The sequence below is a fragment of the Nanorana parkeri genome, unplaced genomic scaffold (assembly GCF_000935625.1).
Source record: "Nanorana parkeri isolate BGI_ZX_2015 unplaced genomic scaffold, ASM93562v1 scaffold930, whole genome shotgun sequence".
Lineage (NCBI taxonomy): Eukaryota > Metazoa > Chordata > Amphibia > Anura > Dicroglossidae > Nanorana > Nanorana parkeri.
The window spans coordinates 8,396-31,430 of record NW_017307198.1 but is presented as its reverse complement, the minus strand read 5'-3'; the positions used below and the strand labels follow the sequence as shown (position 1 = coordinate 31,430).

At 46.3% G+C, this 23,035-nt stretch overlaps 1 protein-coding gene across 1 annotated transcript in view; it reads right to left on the bottom strand.

Annotated features, from left to right (window-relative positions):
• Positions 1-23,035, bottom strand: part of LOC108795087 (caspase-8-like) — a 29,125-nt gene that overhangs the window by 4,600 nt on the left and 1,490 nt on the right. Inside the window, exons 2-4 of the mRNA XM_018566273.1 lie at positions 18,217-18,273; positions 13,532-13,590; positions 10,757-10,856 (exon numbers count right to left, since the gene is read on the bottom strand). Coding sequence (XP_018421775.1) covers positions 10,757-10,856; positions 13,532-13,590; positions 18,217-18,271 — 214 coding nt within the window. The 5' untranslated portion in view covers positions 18,272-18,273. The remainder of the gene's footprint in view (positions 1-10,756; positions 10,857-13,531; positions 13,591-18,216; positions 18,274-23,035) is intronic.

The window sequence follows — 23,035 nt, the reverse complement described above, 5'->3', positions numbered from 1 at the left end:
GTAAAGCACTTTTTATTAAATTGTCACATGCGTCATACAGCCAACGTTTCATGGCCGTGCGAAACGTTAGTACCGTATGACGGTATGTGACATTGGGTATTGAATAAACATATCAATACTTTAAAAACCCTTCAAGTGTGTGCCGGTGAATTACTTTTATTTACTATTTGTATCTTAGTGCAGACTTCTGGGAATATCAGTCAGCCAAACACAAAAGCAGGAAGTGACATTTCTAGGGGTGTTCCGTATATCAACTGTGTACAGAACGCCTCCAGTTCATCCTAGTGCAATGATTTTTTTTGACAGATTTACGTCACATGTAAGAAATAAATCCAAACATTACAGTGGTTACAGTTTTAAATGGAAAGGTAATTTCTAATAACTGTAAATTACACAAATGGATTGTGCAACAAATATATACTGTATGCTATATTATTTTTTAAGATTTTTTTTTTCCTTTTTATTAAGGAGAAGTTACCATTTATTGCTATAATCCAGTGGTGAAACTACTGCCGGTGGTGCCGGGGCCTGAGGCTGTGGGGGGGCCCAGTGGGGTTCAGTCCTGGGTACCCCCACAGCCTCAGTGGGGTCTGGTCCTGCAATATGGGGCAGTGCACGGTCCCGGTGTTCGAACACCAGGGCCCCGCACTGCCGATGGGCTTCTCAGTGAGAGGGTGGGTCCTGAGACTCCCCTCCCGGCCGCTGTACTACTTTTTCATGTAATTACACACAAGTGGATTATAATGGGGAATATTACACTGTAATGTTCCCTGTTATAATCTATTTATCTGATTAAATGATCACAGATAGGCCTCTGTACTATCAAAGTTTGAGACTACGTTAGAATGTGTGACCAGTGACGTAACCTCACCCAGTTTTTCAGCGGTGGAATAGGTGAAGCATTCCAACGCTTTCTCCGCTGTTCCAGGGCAGATCGGCATTGCAAATCGCATGTCCAGGAGAACCAGTCTGCCCTGAAACAGCTGATCGGTCCTGAAATGTCACTTCTATCCTAGTTTGTGAGTGCGGTGAAATGTGAGATCGCAGTCGGAGCAGCTGGGAAAGTGCTGGAATGCTTCACCTATTGGCGGTCACACATTCCACCGCCAAAAAACTGGGCGGGATTACGTTAAAACGTGTGACCACGTCACCGGTCATACATTCTAATGTAGTCACAACCTTTGATAGAACACCGCCATCAGGGGGGTATGGCCTGGGTCCCAGGTGCTGTGTCTGGACAGGTCTGCAGAGATGCACACACACTGATCCATTACAATGACAACCTCCCTCTCCTGAAGAAGCGCCCCATAGCGCAAAACGTTGAGAGAAAACTAGGCTCGTCCGCTGTTAAACCTTCGATAACGCTGTATCATGTCAGATTACCAACAATCATGTTTCTGTTAAGTCAGACTATCAAATCATGTTAATTATGTCTAATCATGGCTTTCTACCATCATGCCTTGTAATTTTATCAATTATGTTATTCATATATGTATGAAGGACAGAACAGAAATGGAGTGAGCTTTTCAGGGAGGTATATAATCATGTTGTCATTTTTTACATAATCAATTTAATAATTTTATTAATTTGATACGAATAAATAGTATATTTTTATAAATGTATTGGTCTGGAAGTTGTCATTTAGATGCCTACAAAACCCCAGCTTTCCTCCTCTTTTTTTTTTCTAAACAATTGCCCTTTAGGGGTGTGGCATCCACTGCACAGATCCAGGTCACCTAATTTTGAACTCTGCAAGAAAACAAATTGCCTTGTCTCAGTGGCGTCACAAGGGGGGTGCGGCCCGTACTCGGGTGACACCATTAGAGAGGTGAAATACAGGTGAAACTTGCTGCACTCCTTACCAGTTAAAAAATCATGTGAAATCCAGGCGGATGCTTGTAGTGACCACGGGCGGGACCGTACACTATCTATACAATACATCCAAGAACGTCCCTAGCACACCAATAAGGCTTAGGAATGACAACGGTTCTCATTCCTAAGCCTGATGAAGGGGACCCAGTACGGCCCCAAAAGCGCTTGCACTTCGATGGCGATTGTCCTTAAATGGACTAATTAACTTTATTATTGGTGTGCTGGTGACGTTCTTGGAACCATTGAAGGGGTGACACCAAAATGACTGACAGTCATTTTGGTGTCACCCCCTCTGAAAAGTCGGGCACTCGGTCATGGACCGAGAGCCTGACAGTTTCAGGAGAGAGGAGGGGACCCGGGAGCATACCTTATCCCGCTGGGTGAACATCCCCTCCTCTCTCCGTCAATGTCCATCACCAATATGGCCGCCGACAGGTATCAATTAAGATGGCCACGCATGCACGTGACGTCACGGCGGGGTGTCACCCGGTATCCGCTCTTGGTGACACAAGGGGCCTTGGGACCCCCCTGCCCTGTCTAATAGTATGTGTTAAAAACAGAGGTTTTAGTTGCACAACTTTTGTAAAATATGTGGAAGCCACACTGCCCCATCAAGGCTCCTCCGTGAAGAGTGGTACTAACTAAGTTTTGCGAGTCTCCATGTTGGAGCATATTTAAGCAGTAGATAAATTGATTGCAGGTATGCCTGGAGGGAGCCCCCTCCTCCATAAAGGCACAGGGATGCACTGGAGGCCCAGCAATCCAAAATGCACGCTGGGGCCCCCAGTGCGTCTCCACACCAAAAACAGCCAAGCTAAAGATACATGGCAACCACACAATTTATTACTGGCCTTTGTACCAAGGTGCACATGAAAGGGCTTACAGCAATACAAAACACAGAAGTTTCCCAGCACACTTACCTGCCAGCCTGCAACAAAACAAATTGCACTGTCTAACAGTATGCATTAAGGCCTCGTTCACACCAGATGTAGTGCGTTACGGCCCGATTCTGGCCAGAACGCACTGCATCGCATTGAGGCCGGCTCACTATGTAGTGGGGCAGGAGGGGGCATGGCGGTCCATTGAAGTGAATGGCACTGTAGCCACGCCCTCTGGCCGCAATGTGATCGGCAGCACAGGATCGCAAGGCACATTATGCCTGCGCTCCGGTCCACACAAAATGCTGCAAGCACTATTTTGATCGGACCGGAAAAGATCTGAGACCTCATGCAAGAGGGAAACCCATAACATCCAGAGCTGCATAAGACAATATACAGACGCATATCCATCTACCTTTTACAGTATTATTAATGACCCAACTAGTAGATATTGAGCACCGTCTACCAACGTCACATGTAAGAAATGTATCCAAACATAAAAAAGAAAAAGATAAGAAAATAAATCAGGAGAACCTGGCTACTTATTCATAGCACATGGATGAATAACCAAACATCATTACTAATGTAAGTCAGGGTAGACATAGAGGAGCACAAGGAAAAGGAAGAGCTAGGAGAAAAAAAGATATGGACTATAAGCTCAAGAAAGAGGAATGAGAACAGTGAGATACCTGAGTCGCCCCTGGCACCCCTAGTAAGGAAGGTCCATCCCTGCCAGGTAGGAAAAGGCACGAATGGACTCATACAGTCAACCGGACAGGAGGTCAGTGTAGTGATCAGAGTGCTGAAAATAAATCCAAGGTCCCCATGTAGACAAAAATGTAACTTCTGTGTCTCTGAGGGTAGCCGTCAAGTTTTCCAGGGCATATACTTCACGTACCTTAGAAAGCCATAGCGAAATGGTAGGGGGACATGTTTGTTTCCATATCAAGGGGATACATGCTCTGGCCGCATCCAATAAGTGACGTGTGAGTGCCAGTAGATTGAGAGCGAAGTTGCGGACGTGTGTAAGAAATATGCCGCCGGATTGTTTCTGAGATCCGTCAAGGGTTTCAACTTCGGGCAGGACCAAAAGATGTGCAACAATGTACCTTAGTCTGAACCGCATCTCCAGCACCGGTCAGGAATAGCGGGTCTCATTTTATGCAGGAGCCAGGGGACCCTGTTCCACAGAGCCAATATCTTGTATCCCATCTCCTGGACTTTGCTGGCAACGGACAACTTATAAGACATAGTGACAATGGTGCGAGCCTGTTGTTCCATCAAGGTGAGCCCCAGTTCTTTTTCCCAGCTCTGTAAGAACAATGGATATGCATCCGTGGAGGGAGCAATTAGCAATTTATATATGGTAGAGATGGCATGTTGAGGGGGTAGCCTGCCTCTGCACATGCCTTTGTATACTGTAAGGGGTCTATCTAGTGCCTGGGGGTGCGGGATGGCCCAAAGAAAGTGTCTCAGTTGCAAAGTGCTCCAGGGATCAAGAAGGGGGTCAGCTAGGGATTGTCAGGCTCAGCCCGCGAGCCAATCGGAGCCTGCCCGGAAATCAAGTAGACTGTACTTGTTGGCCGATACAAGGCGGGAGAACCGAACGTTTTCCGCACCAGACGGCGTGGGTGATAACGCGTAGTTACGTAACATCACATGGCCAATTCGAATGGTGGATGAGATCTTGCACACTGTAGGTGGCAGGTGAGATGAGGTGAACCCCTCCAAGGGAAACCGGCAGGTGTCTCTGTCGAGAGACACCCAAATCTTGCTGTAACGGTCAACATACCAGTCTAAGATCCTATTTAGGTGGACTGCCCTGTAGTATGATTGAAAATTGGGTAAGCTCACCCCCCCCGGTCCTGCACCCGGCCAAACGAAGGTCAGTAATGCCCTATGCAGGCGTTGAAAAAAAGGCAGGAGGGAGGAAAATTGGCGAGGCCTGAAGCATATAGAGAACTCGGCGCAAATTGTGCATCTTAATGGCCGCACATCTACCAAACCACAATCAGAAAACCGTCCGTATTCAGCAAGAGCCGACAGAAGGTAAGAGGTGGAGTGCAATGGGTGGGTGAGGAAAAATATTAGACCTGGCAGGCTGCTTGGGGTGAGGCTTCCCCAGTCCGTGAGTGTGGGAAAATTCGGGTGAGTCGTGAAGGAACTTGCCTGGCGTCAACTCACTTGCACGAACGCCAGGCAAGTGATTCTTTCGGCTTAAGCCGACTAAGTGGGAGGAGCCAGCTGACATCGACCCGCGGCGGAACTCTGAAACGCGCTGGGACCGATGGACGGGTAAGTCTGTTAAGGATCCCCCCTGAAAGAACCCCCTCCGGGGGTCAAGAGGTCGGGCCTCTGGGGGTGAAGCGTATGGAATCACTGAACAAGGTGAGGAGCATGAACATCAGAGGCACGTTCCCAGGAATCATCCTGAGGACCATAGGACTTCCACCAAATTAAATAATGCAGAGTTAATCGAACCGCCGATTGATTGATCACTGAGTGGATGGGGAAAGGACCCACGTACAGGTCACTGAACTTCCTAGAAGGTGTCCGGAGATTAAGATTCTTGGTGGAGAGCCATACTAAATCCCCCACCTTGTATTGGGGTGGCACTCTTCAGTATATGTCTATGAAACAGCTTTAGCAATAAGGATAGACACACCCTTCGATTTTGAAATAGGGGAAGGGCAGTGATATACCCTGCTGAACAGCTTAGGGATCTGGTCTTTTGTGAAATGGGTTTCCTGGAGGAACACAATCTGGGAGCTAGATTTTTTTAGATCCGCAAGTAGTCTGGACCTTTTCTCAGGGATATTCAACCCATGCACATTTAGGGACGGAAAAGCCATGGCAGCCATTTCCAGAAACGGGGCACGGCGTGCGACACAGAAAGAGAGAACGGAAAAAGAGCAAGAAAGACCAAGTGGAGGGAGTCAGAACAGCAGGGGAAGGAAGAGATAGAAAGGCAGCAGAGCCAAAGCAAAGGACTAGAAAGCAGCAAGCAGAGAAATATACACAGATATGTGTGTATGGCCTGACCAGGCTAACGGTACAGGCAATGTAAACAATTTCAGTGACCCGTTGTTTAACGCACGGGGTAACCCTATGTGGGGGTGTTTGGAATGACAGAGTATACAAAAGTATGTGAAGATTAGCCGCCTCAGCAGGAGATGCACAGCCTAATAGGATGTCACACGACAGGACCCGGGTCCAGGAATCAGCCACCCCAGCGATGGAAACTGTCGCATAGCAACTGGAATGTACTTCACTGGTCCGCGACATGGACTCAGCTTTCCGGTTCCAACCCGCTTTCCGGTTCGAACCTGAGCCGGGCTCCCGCCCCATGCATCCCGTACTGTAGTGACGTGTGCATGTTGTCCCTAGACACAGTAAGTGCAATACAAGCTCTGTGTAGAACATCCGCACAGATGTTATAACTAAGTGAACCAAACCATGAATGTGAAATGAATAACGAGATAAACATACAACCCTCCTATGGTGAGGCATCACTCCATGAACAATAAAAGGCGTAGGCCCCATCATAGTAAACAACAATGAAATGCGGAGAGTACTGCAGCAGTACTTTAGGCCGCTTCACAAAAAGGGTTTCTTACTGGGAGATTAACCACTACCAGGCTGCGGTCTTCAGTCCTCATGTCCCGTCTGAGCCAGGACTGAGGAGGAACGCGGTTGGTAGCTGCGTCTGCTCCTGGAAGGACAGGCCGGTCACTGGAAACGTAGAGCTGCGCCAAGGGGGCCAGCAGGGAAGTCCAACCAGTCCAGAAGATCAATCGGTGCCACATCCAGCCACATCCAGATACATGTTGAATATGGCCGTGACTGTGGATAGCAGCTCAGGTCCTGCAGTAGCTTCGGGTGTCCCCTTCAGTCTAATGTTGTTGCGGCGGATCCTATTCTCAGCGCCATCTTGATGTAAAAACAGAGTAGTCAGGCGCTGTTGTGTGATTACCTGTGTTGATTCCACAGCCGACATCCTGGAGAGGAGATCAGTAGTGGTGGTTTCCACCAGAGTGACTTTGCCATCTAGGGAATCCACCTGCTCAGGGGCGGACTGACCATTCGGGCACTCGGGCATGGACTGAGGGCCCGCGGGCAGGACGGGGCCTGTCACCGTCCCTCCCTCCAGCTCTCTTTTCATCTACTTCCAGCCCCACAGCATGTGTCCGTGCACAGCAGACCCTGTCTTCGGTTTACACAGCCTCATCTGAGTCTCACATGCCCTGCTCACATTACATAGCATTCCACGACCAGCACAAATCTCCACTGCCTGCACATCAACCATGCTGACCTCACTCCAGTGGCGTAACCAGAGTTTTTTTAAACATTTTTTATTAAATATTTTTATTTTTTTACTTCACTTTTAGGAGCTTCAGGGAAGTATTGTGGGTCTTAACAGACCCCTGATATTTCCCTTTTAAAATAGAAAAAGAGATTGAGAACACAGAGTCCTCAATCTCTTTTTCTGTATCCCCTGTTATCAATGAACAGGAATCCTCTATACTGAGTGTTAATGTTCATTCATAATGAACAATTATGAATGAACAGGAGTGGATATAGATCACTTCCCATTCATTCATAATTGAGGATATATTAACCATACCATGTCCTCAATTATCTACAAACACTCTGCGATCAATGTTCACTGACTGCTTGTACCTGCTCTCCTCTCTGACACGCTGTCACAAGAGGCTGATCGAGCGGAGCAGGGAGGTGAGCTCAGCCTCCTGTGGCAGCGCTGGCTGTCTCCGCCCACACACCGCTCTGCCGGACTGTGATAGGCGGCTGAGCACTGTGGGAGGAGAGACACCGGCCGATCACGGCTCTCTCCACTGAAGTGCTCGGCTGGCTGTCACTTTCTCTCCTTCCTGCTGGGACAAAGAGCAGCGCCCAGCGGGGAGGAAAGAAATCATGGCTGCGCCGACAAAATGGCACTTTCGGCATTTAGCCAAAAGTGCCATTTGCGGCTGGCGCCCCCCTTCAGCTTTACGCCCGGGGCCAGCGCACCGGCCGCCCCCCCAGTTGTTACGCCACTGCCTCCCTCTGATCCTCTGCATCTGCCTCCCTGCATCCTCCGCATCTGCCCCCTGCATCCTCCGCATCTGCCCCCCTGTATCCTCCGCATCTGCCCCCCTGCATCCTCCGCATCTGCCCCTTTGAGCCTCCGCATCTGCCCCTCTGATGCTCCTCATCTGCCCCTCTGATGCTCCTCATCTGCCCCTCTGATGCTCCCCATCTGCCCCTCTGATGCTCCCCATCTGCCCCGCTGATGCTCCCCATCTGCCCCGCTGATGCTCCCCATCTGCCCCGCTGACCCTCTGCATCTGCCCCGCTGGTCCTCCACATCTGCCCCTGCTTATCCTCCACATCTACCCCTGCTGATCCTCCAAATCTGCCCCTGCTGATCCTCCAAATCTGCCCCTGCTGATCCTCCAAATCTGCTCCATTAGGCCCTCTGCATCTGCCCCTACTTAGACGATTTGCATCTGCCCCTGCTGAGACTTTCTGCATCTGCCCCTGTTGAGACCCTCCACCCAAGGGCCTGTATATGGGCGGAGCAAAAGGGGCCCCATAATATCGTATCGCCCGGGGGCCCCATGTGTTGTCAGTCCGCCCCTGCACCTGCTGTTTGATTTCATGTACCTCTGTCCTCGGAGCCTGCACGATTTTAGCAGCCATGATCTCGAGGTCTGCCTTTGTGGTAAGCTGAGGGAGAATGGAGTGCCACGTGTCATCTCCCCCTGCCCCTGTGTGGCGGGTGCAGCGGGGCACTCCAATCTCGAGGGTGAGTCATTGCGCGGCAGCATGGGAGTCAGGATTAGAGAAGAGCTGCCTGTTTGGTTTGCCACTTGCTGGGGGTGGAATTCACCGTCGTGAAACGGCCAGGTGCCATGTTGGGGCCTTGATCAGGCTGTGGGGAGGACGGATGCTGGACAAAATACTGCAGGATATCCCTGTGTGCAGTCGGCGGAGAGGAGCTGCGGGAGCGCTTGCAGTGCGGCATGCAGGGGGAGAGTAAATAAAGTCTGCAGAAAGAGTCCGGGAGGAAAGGCTGTGCAAAGCTCCAAAGAACCAGGACCTTGCGCCGCCATGTCCAGGCCACACCCCCCGACTTTGACTTTTTTTGTAGAATTGTGCTGTGCTGATCTGCTTTGATTGTTCACTTACTTGACATATGAATTTGCTCCAAGTAGCTTATGAAACTGCATCTAGTCAGCCAACATTTTTTCATATGAGCTTTTAGCTTTTTATAATAACATGAAGGGAGTCACACAGTCTATTTGCAGAGTGCATCTCATTATATAGCAGGTAATGTTACTAAACAGCATTAGAAAGCATTTAAGGAGAACTATGAGGTGAGTGCTTTTCACTCATCCTCATAGTTCTAGCCGACCTGTGACAATGAGACTGTCACAGGTCGGCTCCGTAGATCGGGAAGTGAGCGAACACATACCGGTGTTCACTCACCTCTCGATCCTGACATGGCTCTCTGCCGTGACAGGGGAGGGACTAAATTCTCCCCTCCTCGCTCCGATCCTCCAGCGCTGACTGGCAGAACGGATAGGCAGAGCCAGCTGTCACTCACGCAGCTGGGCGGATCCAGACATAATTGTCGGGATCTGCTTCAGCTGCGGCGTCTCTGTATACCGCGAGCTCTAGCTCGCGGTATACTGAGCTTAGGGTGACGGGAGGATGCTAGTTTGTGTCCGCCCGTTACCCTAAGGAGAACTATGGGGAAAAGCCCTGACCCCATAGTTCTCCTTTAAAGAACACATAAGCTGGCCACACCCTGGTTGAACTGCGGCCTGCTTTCGAGTCCTCAGTGGCTCAGACAAAATTCAACCATTGTGTGGTCCAGTTGTCACCCCTCCATTCGTCCAAAGTCAATTTTTCAATTGACTTTCATCGATGGAGCCAGCCTGAAAATTCTTGAGTGAACAGTGGCTGCAGACAATCAGCTGTAGTCAGTTTTCTGGTATTCTGACAGTATTCTGATAGTGACAGCTGTCTAAGGGGGGATTTGCCTAACTTTGGAGAGAATTTCTTTTACCTTCTGCTGTGTCTATAAAACAGAAAAAGTGATAAGAAATCTCCCCATAGGAACACACGGCTACAAAAAAACCTGACAGTGGTTTTACCTATTTCCTATCTAATCTAAAAAAATGTTATGGCTTTAGATGTACTTTAACCTCTGCCCATTTTACATAAAAAGGTGGACAGTTGCCTTCCCAGGATGGGACGACATTTAAAATGTTTTTCTCTGTGCCTGTGCACACCCTCTAGGCAGACCTGGGCATTTTACAACCCATGGGCCACATCCGGCACTTCGGCTGTCCCTGTCCAGCCCACAGACTGATCGCCGGCCTGCACTCGGTTATGGCTGGCTGACGGTGGATGCACCAGCCTTGGTTGGTGCATCCACTGCAAGCCACGGCCCAGCACAGGCCCCCTCCTCTGCAGTCGTTGGTTGCTGGGACCGCTGGTGTCCTAGCAACCAATGACATCAGGTGTCCACCACCTCTGCAGTCATTGGTTGCTAGGATCATCGGGCAGTCCTACAACCAGTGACATCAAATGTGTTCTACGCCCCCAGAATTTGGCCCTCTAAAACAATTGCAGTTTCTTATGTGGCCTCTAGAGAAAATTAATTGCCCACCCCTGCTCTAGTGCATCTCTATAACCAATCACAGGATCACATATAGTAAACAATGACTGCAGTTAGCAGCCGACTGTCACTTCTCTCTCAAACAATGATTGGTGTGTTGACTTAGTAGATTGTAACTGTAAACTCTTAAGGTCCCCCAGATCACAGCTTTTAGCATGGTGTAATTACAAATGCTTGCAACTGCAATCTACTCAGTGAGTAATAGGGATAGTTTGTATTGCTTATCATTGGCTAACAATATACAACTAACTACAACTTTGGAATACAAATATTTCCTTGTTTAGTTTTACGGAATCTCTAAAATGAAAATGTATCTCACCAGCATCTTTTTCGGTTCCTGGCCTTGGGTCGATCTTTTCAAATTTATCATTATTTATTATCACACAGTAGCCTCTGTGTTTCCGATTCATAGGATACTCCTTTAAAATAAAATCCCATTATATTTGTATAAAGGTTCAGTAAAAACATGTATGTATCACTTCATATATCATTAACAAATGTGACAACATTTAGGTCCCATTCACACCAGGGCGGAAGCGTTTCAGCGCAGTTTCTGTGCGATCTTTGAAAGGGCGTTTTTAATCACGTTTCAGAGCATTTAAAAATGCCCAAAAACCTGCTGATCAGCGCGTTTCCATGTAAATCTATATGAAAAATGCACTCATTAGCGTGAAAAAAGGAGCTCGGAGCATTTTGGGCGGAAGGCGGTTCGGATCACGCGGAGCTGCGCGATTGCAGAAATGGTCCCCATAGGAATGTATGGGGTTGTTCATATCGGCGGTTCAGCACGGACAAATCTGCGGGACCGAAACACCCTGTTGTGAACGGGGCCTTAGGCTGGCCATATACTGCTTGAATTTAGAGCTGTGGTTGGCCCTGTTGGCATCACTTTGTTTGACAAATGTCAATTAGCTGCAGTCACTGTTCAGGTATTCTGCAGGCACCAGCTATCAGAATTCAATAGTCCGGCAGAAGAAATTCCCCCATCCATGCTGCTTAGTGGATATAGGAGAATCAATGTTGTTTTCTTCTCTTTCAGACTGCAGGGCTGAACAAAAAAGAAACACCTACAGATCTATTCACAAAAGGGTGAAGAGTTTGGAGAAGGTAGGAGAGGTGAACAATCTAGAACACCACAGCTGATTTGGCAAGTGAGCTGAATTGGAGAATTTTTCCAATTCCTAGATTGTTTACTTCTCCTGCCTTCTCCAAACTCTTCACCCTTTTGTGAATAGACCTGCTAGTGTATGGTCAGCTTTATTTACAATAAGGGTATTGGTGTAACCAGTTCAAATGTACACTATAACATATAGTTCAGGCTTTTATGATATTAAAGAGAATGTATGTCCATTAGCCCATAGACTATCCTTGGTGTTCCTTGTGGTTTTCTTATCGCTTTCTGCAGAATTTTCACAGCCATGGGGGCAGGTGACATAGGAAAAGACGCAATTATTTCTAATAATTTTTGTTAACTAGTGTTGTCTTCATCAGTAATCCTTTTGTCTTGGTCTCAGTACAGAAGAATGCTTTTAGTGAGCAATTCTAAACTTCGTAAACATAAAAAACAATGCATTCCAATGTGCATTGTTCACACTAGGGCAGCGTGCGTGCGTTACAAAAACACACATCCCACAAAAAAGTCAGAGTAGGATTTTATGGGCTGATTTGTCCCGTTCTGGCTATAGTAATAACCACAAACTCGCAGAATTGTGGTTTTCCGCGCACAAAACACAGATGCCATGTGTGAATGCAGCCTAAGGGAGTGTTATAACCCCTGTTACTGTTTTTATTTCCATTTGTGTCCGATTGAGGAGATTTCCCTTCACTTCTTGTCTGATAGCCACAACAGGATGTGATACGAAATTCCCCCTTAGAGAAGCAAATCCCTGGTCCCCCTTAAAGTCATACCAGGCCCTTAAGGTCTGGTAGGAATTTTAAGGAGGAACCCCACCCCCAAAAATAGGGAACAAAAGACGTGGGGTCCCCTCTAAAATTCCATACCAGACCCTTGATCGGAGCACAGACCTGACAGGGCAGGAAAGGGGGGGATGAGCGAGCGCCCCCCTCCTGTACCAGGCCACATGCCCTCGGCACTTGAAAGGTAATTTTCCATGTTGGCCCCTGGAAAAGCCCCTTGGACCCTGTGCCGATGGGGACAAGGGCCTTTTCCCCACAAGCCCTGGGGCGTTGGTTGTGGTGGTGCGGGCAGGGGGCTTATTCACATGAGGGTACCCCTTTAATAAAGGGGCACCCAGATGCGGCCTCCCCCCTTGTGAATGAGTAAGGGGTACTTGTACGCCTACCTATTCACTAAAGGGTTAAATAAAATTGTAAAAAAGAGGCCAGACTTTTGAAAAAAAAACAAAAGACAAGTTTTTGACAAGTCTTTAATAAAAAAAATAGATCCACTGACGTAATCCAGCGTCAATCACGACGTCTAGCGTTGTCCACGACGACGACGATTCGACGAAATAAAACAATAAAAAATGAATAGCAATAATAAAAAAATAAACGATGACCGCCGTCCCGCCCGTTTGCGACGAATACCCGCCGCAGAATCACATTTTGACAGATGGCGGCAACATATAAACGATTGTGACAAGTGGGCCATGATTGGGCAAAGTTATGGTACATAGTGCAGAGTACTGGGCCCTGATTGGGCAAAGTCCTGCAGCTGACTAAACCTGTGGTCAGGTGCAAGGTTTTAGCCAATGAGGGCTCACAAGGTTCACCGCCTTGTGGGGTACTCGCCGTGGGCGAACAGCCCGACGAACGCCCTGCCGATGTTCGAGTCAAACGTGACATCGAGCCCATCTCTGCTAAGGAGAAGGGCAGATACCTAGCAACCCATCATTTTTGGGTGAGAATACAAGTTGTAGTCAGCTTCAGACACTCCAATTTCTAAAGAGAAATAGGATGTCACTGTGGAGGATGGTGAAGCTTGCAACTCCAGTAAGGAGATTCTGCTGCTGAAGACACAGTGAGAAGTCAGTGGTAAATCAGCCCATTGGATAACAATAAAAGAGTATCAACTTTGGGTGAACTGACACATTAAAACTGGATACCGAAATGGCAAGCATGATCTTTAACTAACCTCAGGTCTTGTTTGGTCTTGAAGACTTAAACCAGAAATGTCATTTTCACTTTCAACATCTGCAAGGGAAACAAAAATTAATACGGTCCTTTACCCATCCTTTTTAACCACCTCATTTCCGAGGGCACTAAGGTATGGTGCAAAACGTGCATAGGAATGCAAAACCCATTTGAAGCTAACAAAAGCTCGTCAACACAGGCTCATAAAAAGGTTATTCACAGGGAGCTCATAATGGTTTAAGGCTGGCAACCCTGGATCTAAGCTGTCTGGGCCCGGAGATGAAACACAGCAGTTTTTTTTGTGACAAGAAAGAGGTCTTTTTTTACTTACAATATTAATGTGATTTGGTAATGCAGAAATGTGTACTAATAACATGAAGTGTCAATTTTATTCATAGGCCTACTACATACCTACTACTTTTAGTGACCCTGTTAGACAAGAAAAAAATGTAATCTTTGTGCACTGTATAAGAAGAGTATTAGTACTTACAAGTCTGGCAGGCTGTGACCCCTGTGTTTGCTCTCATGCAGAGTTATTGAGGCTAATGTATTTTTAACATCTGACACCCTTCTGGGTGTGTCAGATGCCTGTGTCCCCTATTGCCCATTGTGTTTCAGTGTGGCGGTCAATGAATCACTACTGCCTACTGTAGTACTTCAGTGGCCAGTGGGTGGAACCACAGCATACAGTAAAGGGCGTAGCATCTGACATGCCTAGAAGTGGTGGCTGTATTTCTGCAAGAGAGTGAAAATTTGAGTCACGAATAGGAATGAGCTCAGGGTCAAAACAGAGCTCACACTGATGTAAATGGGACTAGAGGATATTAAAATGTGTTGGTTATGTGTTTAGATGAAGCACTGAGATCTTGAGGAATGCTGAATAAAGTTTTACTTGCTTAAGAGAACTTTATAATGTGAATACAGTGTTATACAACATACAAAGAGAACTTCCTGTGTATCATTGATAAACATGCATAAGCATAGAGACTAGCATAGAGACCCACATGGTTGCTTTCTGCTTCTGACTTGACTTGTTTATGAATGGTAGACGGGTGATGCTGGCTGCGATATACTGCCCCAACCAGGGCCAACTCTAATTTCTTGGTGGACATATGGAGACTGCAACACCCTTCAGATAAAAACTACACCTTCTTTTTCATCCCCCAACAATCTTATACCCGTATAGTTTACTGCATGCTCTCCCACAACGCTCTTCCTTATGCTGTGGACTCTTCTATCGAGACTTCATGCACCTATCACGTTTCTCCTCCGCTGGAGTCTGGTCTCTCCTACGGCAGGGATGTTGAGGCTTAATGATTCCCTTTTGCAGGGTGGGCCTTATCACTCAGATCTCCAAGGAGAAATTGAGAGCTACTTTGCAACTAACCAGGGCTCTACACCTCTGCTTGTGGTTTGGGAAGCCAATAAATATGTGATTAGGGGACATCTTATTCGGCAGGTTGCCTATCTCAAACACTCCAGGCTTGCACGTACTACTCAACTTCTGTCCCAGATTTCCTGCCTGGAGGCGCTCCACAAACAGTCTCTTGCTCAATCTCATGTTTCAAAACCAACGATCCTGCGTGAGGATCTTTGCTCCTGTATAAGACCAGGGCCCAACTAGTGAGGGGTCCTCGTTTGTTCTACGAATTCGGAAATAAGCCCGGGAAATCCCTTGCTAGATCCTTGAGAGAGAAGTCCCTCAAAACTTATATCCCTTATATATCTCGAGAGGTGGGTGGCATGGTGGTTAAGTCATCTGATATAGCGGACTGTTTTTGCTCCTACTATGAATCTTTGTACAACCTGCCTGCCCGGTCCAGTGGTTCTGGTTCTCATTCTAGGCAACATTCCATAGAATCCTATCTAGTCTCCCTAGACTTAATGCTGAAGATGTGACAGCCTTGGAGGCATCGCTGACTGTAGATTAATTTTATGATGTTAGTGAAGTCTTTCAAACCGTAAGTAAGTCTTCGGGACCGGATGGCTATACGGCCGCATACTATAAAACGTATGCCCCCCTCCTGGCTCCTCACTTTGTTGCAGCTTTTAAACCTCATTTTGGATGGGCACTCTCTTCCTTCTGACGCTCTGCGGGTCCATATCGTGGTGATTCCTAAGGAGGGTAAAGATCTCTCGGCTTGTGCCAACTACAAACCCATTTCCCTCCTCGATCAGGACCTAAACATTTTTTCCAAGATCCTGATGATTAGGATATTGCCTCTTTTACAAACGGTCATCCATCCAGGTCAAGTGGGTTTTATGCCACACAGAGAAGTGAAGGACAATACCACGCGGGTGATCAACATTATCCACCTAGCTCACTCAAGAGGCGTCCCCTTAGCTTTGCTCTCTATGAATGCAGAGAAAGCATTCAGTAGAGTAGACTGGAGCTCCCTGAAGACTACGTTTCGTCACTTGGGCTTTGGTACTAATATATGTACCTGGTTAGATGCCATCTGCTCCTCTCCGACTGTGGCTATTAGGCTCAATTAGGCTTTGTCCCCTTTCGTTCATCTGACTAACGGGACGAAACAGGGCTGTCCGTTTTTGCCTTTAATTTTTCTCCTGTCCTTAGAACCATTCCTACGTAGAATTCGGGAAAATCCCAATATTCAGGGTCTTCGTTTAGGGACTGACTACCAGAAACTTGCGGGGTTTATGGACAACCTCCTGTTTTTCGTTTCATCCCTTGAAACGACTTTTCCATATCTCCTTCGGGAATTCGCTCTCTTTGGTGAGTTATCTATCTTTAAAATAAACTATCACAAATCTGAGGCGCTCAACGTCTCCCTGCGCATAGGCTTCGGGGACCAATGTCTGCTTTTCCATTTTAATGGACCAAGGACTATATTTCTTATCTAGGTGCACTTATTACACCGGCCGTTTCCGGGATCTTTCCAGTGAACTTTAAACCTCTAATGTCCAGGGTATTACTCTTTCCCATACTTGGTTTGGCAGGAATGCCGTTCTCAAAATGAACGCCCTGCCTAGGATATTCTATCTATTTCGGACACTTTCCATCTTCATACTGTCTCCCTTTCTCCGAGCGCTACGCTGGGAGTTTCTTCAGTTTGTCTGGGCTCACTCTTCCTCTCAACTGTCACACAAATTGCTTGTTGTTCCCAAGTCTCTTGGTGGGATGGGGTTCCCCTATCCTCTATTATAAAGTGACCCATTTAGCCAGAACCTTGGAATGGTGCAGAAATCATGACCTCAAACAATGGATAGCACTGGAGCAGGCTTCATCGAGTGTGCCATTGCGAGGGGTTCCCTGGTTGATGACTTTCCGCTGTAAATTATTGTGAAGCCATCCCTTAATTGGTCCCTCCTTGAATATCTGTGCGGGATTTATGGGAGCCTGTGCTCTTGGTCAGGAGCCATCTTTGATACCCCCAGTGATGGGTCATCCGGACTTTGGTCCTGGGAAGATTAATGCCCGCTTCTCTACTTTTCTTAAACAAGGCAAGTTCAGACTGTGTGAATTCGTGTCAAGTGGTGAACTGAGGGTTGCTTCTTCTCTGGTGGTCCCTGCGCTGGATGACTGGAGGTTGCCCCAACTCTTGCACTTTTTAACGTCTCGGGTGCCTAGGCTTTGGTCTCCGGCTCCTTTAACATAGTTTGATCGCTTTTGTCTTCAGAAAGACCCTGTGCGACATTCTCTCTCCATGATGTATAAGGCCTTGATACAACCGGAGGATTTCTTCCCGCCCCCTTTATTGGGAAGTGGGAACAAGATCAGAATCTTCTTCTTATGCCGGAACAAAAGAGTGACGCCATCTGTTTTACTCATTACACCTCCATCTCCAGCAGAATACAGGAAAATAACTATACGCTTCTCTCCTGTTGGTACAGTGTCCACCCTTTTGCATAAAATGTTTCCTCAGTCCTCCAGGAGTTGCTGGAGAAGTGGGGAGGGTGTGGGTGATCTGGTGCATGTCTTCTGGTCATGTTCAAGGATTCTTCACTTCTCGACGGAGGTGGTGAATACAATTTGGCCTCACAAAGGTCTACTGCTTGAGGGGGAAGGGAGATTGGCTGCTCTCCCTCACTGGCACTCTTCTTTCTTTCTTTGCTTTCTCTTTTTTCCCTGGGTCTTTGTATCTCCTGTCTGGTCGCCTGGACACTGACGCCGTGTTTCTTTTCCTATACTTTTTCATGAGATCTTCTTTCTTCTTTTTGTTTCTACTGTCCTGTTTGACTGACTTTTGTAGGTCTTAGTTATGTTGACGTATATATAAACAACAAAAGTTTTGTCTCGAGAGGCGGGCTACCAATGCTTTACTTAGCATGTACACCTGTGCTGGTCTATATTGTTTTGAGATTTTAGCTTTATTTTGCCTGTTATAATGTATCAACAAGTATCTGTTGGATTTGCAACCCTGAGTTTGGATAATGTTCTTTTCATTTGTACGCTACATTGTATAGCTTGCTTTTTCGAGATTATAAATAAAGAATTTTTAAAAAAGGAGAAAATTGAAGTCATCAACTTGGCTCTGCGGCCTGCAAGAGTTACACATTTATATATCCTTAAATAGGTGAAACAGATCATGTACTGCATGCTTACTTTAGCTTTTTTTTTTGCTATCTGCCTGAAGTTCAGCTTTAAAAAAATAAAGAAGCATATATCAAGTAATACAATCCAAAAATATGTTCATATTGATTAAATATTTTGTTAAATGCTACCTTTTTCACTGGGTAATTCTTGGACTTCCTCAATGTGTTCTCTAATGCTCTCCATTTCTGAATTTAAAAATAAATAAAAAATAAAGTTTAGCATTTACATATTACAAATGTTCAGCAATGTTGCATAATCTTTCAAAAGTTTCAGGAGCTTATAAGAACTGGAGATAAGGTTGTTATCGCCGGGGCCGACGTTTACATACATAATTTCTACTTCCTGCCTAATAATTCAATTGCACAGCACTATGTGTAGCCTCCTTCAAATATACTGTATAGAGTGTATATATACAGTATATAATATATATCTATATATACTGTATGTAGCCCCTACCACCTTCAGGGGAGTGGCTACTAGAAATTTAGCTTTGCTAGTACTGTAATCAGACTGGCTAATTTGTAGTTGGTTATTTTTTATTTCCATTTTTTGTAGTTGGTTATTATCTGGTTAATTCCAGGTGTTCTGCTGTTGATTGTACCTGCTTGAGTAGGGTGTGACCCTGCTGCAGAGTGGGCGCAGCAAATAAGGGAACACTAGGAGTGTCTATGCCTCACCAGCCAATCACTAGGAGTTTCATGGCCAGTGGTACATACAGGGGGAGGGCATATATACTCAGGGATCTGTGCTGGGTTTCGAGCAGTCCACCCTCAGGCTTGGCCGGGGGTTGGCATGTACAATGTTGGAAAAGATGACTAGGCCTCAAGCCATGTGGACCCTAGAGAGGCCTGGAACTATCTGGGCAGGAGGACCAGAGAAGCCTTATAGGTGAACTCGATGGACTTGTGTCTTTTTTCAACCTAACTATGTAACTATGTACCAGGAGCTGAGATGAACCTCAGGAACCAGGAAGTCTGGTGTCGCTTCCAAAGAAATATTTCATGCACATTCTTATTAAGCTGTTGCTCTATTGCCCCGTGTCAGCCTGTTCTCCTAATAATTCTGCACTGTGGAAGTCTGAAGAGATTGGCGTCTCTGTTCTATTTTTGCAATGGATGTCTGAAGCCCTATACCCTATATGATGTCCATGACTAACTTGCAGATTCCTATGACCAACTGATCTCAAAATACAAGGCTACTACTTGGAATTTCTAGGCCAATAAAAGGCACTTAGGAGGTGATTTAACCATGCATTGAAACCAGTGACTATAACCCTACTGCTGGAGCTAGGTTTTTTTTTTTTAATCTAGCACATATACATGTTATTGCTATGACTTATTGAGCCTTAAATATGTGTGTTGTGTGCCTCAAATAAAGTAAGTTTCAAGACGTGCTTTTAAGTGTTGCTTTATTATTTATATACCGTATTTTGCGGTCCATAAGACGCACCGGACCATAGGACGCAGGGAGGTCCGGCGTGCCTTATGGAGCACTCGAGACTGTAGCTTCTGTGACAGCTTCTATGACAGAAGCTGCAGTTAGTGACCGCTGAGACAGGTGGCGCTGTGATTACAGCGCCACGGTCTCAGTGATGACACAGAGCAGGCGAAGAACGTCTATTCTTCGTCTGCTCTATGGTTATCTCGATCGTCGCCGCTGCTCGGTTTTAATACGAGTGATCTCATTAGATCACTCGTATTAAACGAGCAGTGGCTCCTGCTGCTGAACTCGATCGCCGCCGCCGCTGCTCGGCTTTAATACGAGTGATCTCGTTAGATCACTCGTATTAAACGAGCAGTGGCTCCTACTACTCGCCCGGCGCCCGAAACTGCATGTCTCGGGCGTCGGGATTCGCTCCATAAGACGCAGGCACTTTTTCCCCCTCCTTTTGGGGGGAAAAAAGTGCGTCTTATGGAGCGAATAATACGGTACTTTCTTTATCTGCACACTTAAGTGACAATTCACACCAACAGCTGCACTACAGCTCATGGCTGCTGATGTGCGTTGCCAGGCACAGTGTTGATATGCCGATCCCGGTGCATTGCAATGTTTACCTTTTTGTAATTTGAATTTTATTGAAATGGCACAGGTGACATTTCATTAAGTTTTATGATCACAGTGTCATGCGATGCAATTGTACCACATTGTTGAGCTGAAAAAAAGGACTGGTTGCATTTTTGAGCACACATCATTTGAGCCCATTTGAAAGAAAGCAAATTTCCTTGTCCAGCGTCAGGCTTGCACTGGCTGCTGGTGTGAATTCAGCCTAAAGCTAAACTCTGGGCTGGGGAAAAAAAATAACTTGCAACGGCATCACCAGCACTGCAGTGGTCGAATGCTTATTTTTGCTTAGGTGTGGAGGAATAAGGAATAACACTAACATAAGTCCCTATGCTGACAGCTCCCTCTATCTGAGCAACCGGGCCTGCTAAGGCTCCTCTCTGAGCTGTTTCTGGACATAATTTGCAAACTTGCCTCCTATACATACTGTACAATGCAGGATTAATAGCCCTGCATTGTACATAATGACCCCAAGTGTCAGGAACAAGAGGAGAGCACCAGAGCCTGTCAGAGCAAGGGTTAGGATAAGTAATACAGACTTTTTCTCTACCCTCTAGAGTCAACAAGCATTTATCCCTTATCCCTTGGGGCAAGTGGGCACTGCAGGAGTATTTTTTCCCAGCCTGGATTTTTAAAGAGAACTATGGGGGAAGTGAAATACACTCATCCCCATAATTAGAGCCGACGTCTACTTTGCCCCCCCCTGCAAAGCACCCTCCATATGTGAAGGGCATGTGGCCTGGTATGGTGCAAGGGGGGGTGCATGATCGCTCCCCTCTTTTCTGCTCTGCCAGGCTGCAAGGGTCTGATAAAGGATTTTAGGGTGACCCCACACTTTATTGTTTTTAGGCGTTGGGGTCCCCCCTAAAATTCCTACCAGACCCAAAGGGTCTGGTATGAATTGGGATGGGGGAACAGCACACTGTTTTGTTTTTTTAATTGTTTCTGTGGACTGTCAAAAGATAAAAAGGAAAAAAACATTTAGTCACTTTTCTGCAACAAATTTTCGTTCATAAATATAATTGAACTCATCCAAAATGAACGAAAATTTGGATTAGGATGAATCCAAATACTGAAACGAATTGACTTTCGGACCCGAATCCCAAAAAACAAAATAACGAAAAATCCAAAATGAAACAAATGTTTTGCTGGCTTACATATCTAGCACATAGAGGGTAATAGACTGCTATATGCTGAGTTTTGGGACATAGTGAATGTCCTCCTGTGACCCTAAAGAGAAATATGGCCAAAAAGGGTTGAGCCATAGTTCTTTTTTTAAAGAGAACTATGGCCCAACCTTTTTCTGCCATATACTAATGTCCTTCTGTGACCCAAAACTCAGCATATAGCAGGCTATTGTCTGTTATATGCTGACAGCGCAGAGCCGCGCTGCAGCCAGGATGGATCCCAACAATATTGTTGGGATCCAACCCGCTGTGTGATTGACAGCTTGCTCTGCCAGCCAGCTATGCTTCCCCCCCCCCCCCCATCTGTTCCTCTAGTCAGCGCTGGAGGAACGGAGAGGGGAGGGAGGAATCCCTGTGGGGGTGGTAGCTGACAGTCACCACTCTCTGCAAGTGAACTGATCGATCAGTGGTATTTGATCGCACAATTCTCGATCAACGAGACAATGTGTGACAGCTTCAGTGTCACGTGTTGTATCTAATTATGGGGATGAGTGTACTTCACTATCCCCATAATTCTCCTTTAAGTGGTCCAAACATGCTAGTCTAGTCGCTAAATGGAAAAAATAGTTTGAAGTCACAATTTGGATTATGCAGTCATTTACAAGTGACATCCATTGTGTTCTTCAATAAAACATGGCAAGAAGCAAAGTCATAAAGTGCAAAGCTACGTATCCATGCAGGCATTCAGAATGCATCTTGTTCTGGTTTGACATAAGTTTGGTGAATTCCAACTGGTTGCTAGTTACTGACTGTTTATCGAATACTCCTACTAGTGTCAACGGCCAGTTAACAGCAACACTCAAGCCAAAACGATTTTTCTTTTCATTTTTGGATAGAATGGGTAATATTTATAGCTTTTGTCAGGTTTGTGTTTCTGTCTGTCATTAATGGGTAGTTTCCCAACACTTCCTGCTCCTGTGACACAGCACGAAAAAAGGAAATCCCCTCAGTGAGGGCACATGCAGCTGCAAAAGCAGAGGTTTTAACTCTTCTCTATTTTATCAAAAAAATTAAAAATAAAATTGTGACTCGAGTTCAACTAAAAAGACTTGTACTGAGAGCAAAACAGAGCCTTGACATCCTTCTGAACATGCCAGTTTCCTGGCTATCTCTGACTTCAAGACTCTCTGAGACACTGCCCAAGAATCAAACAAATAAGTCAGAATGAAGAGCTACTAGTCTGCATACTTGTTTTGGGTCATTAGCTCAAAAAAAGAAGCCATTGGATTAGCATGACAACCAGAGAACTAGAATTTTCAGAAGGAGCCCTCAGCAATGACAGCCTTCCTACTTCTCAGTAGATGTTCCTTTCAGCCTCCATAACTACAAATCACTGCAATTATGATAAGCTGCCCTATTCAAAAGGTAAATATAATGGTAAGTCATGAACATTGTACCATAATGAGGGATATACTGGTACATATCGATACTGATACTAATATCGGTGTCAGTGTAGATACAGGGCATTTTCACGAGTACTTGTACTTGTGAAAATGCTCCGATACATAGCAGTCACTTTAAATTTCTAAATGACTTCGGCTGCGCTTGCTGGGGACCTCAGGCAGCCTGCTAGGGTCCTCGTGGTAGATGTCTTCGACAGTGCCGTTCCGGTTTCACATCTCCTCCTCCTCCTCCTTCCAAAGACCAGCACAGCTCTGGACACTCACGTGTACAGCCCTGCAGAGCCCGGCACAATTCT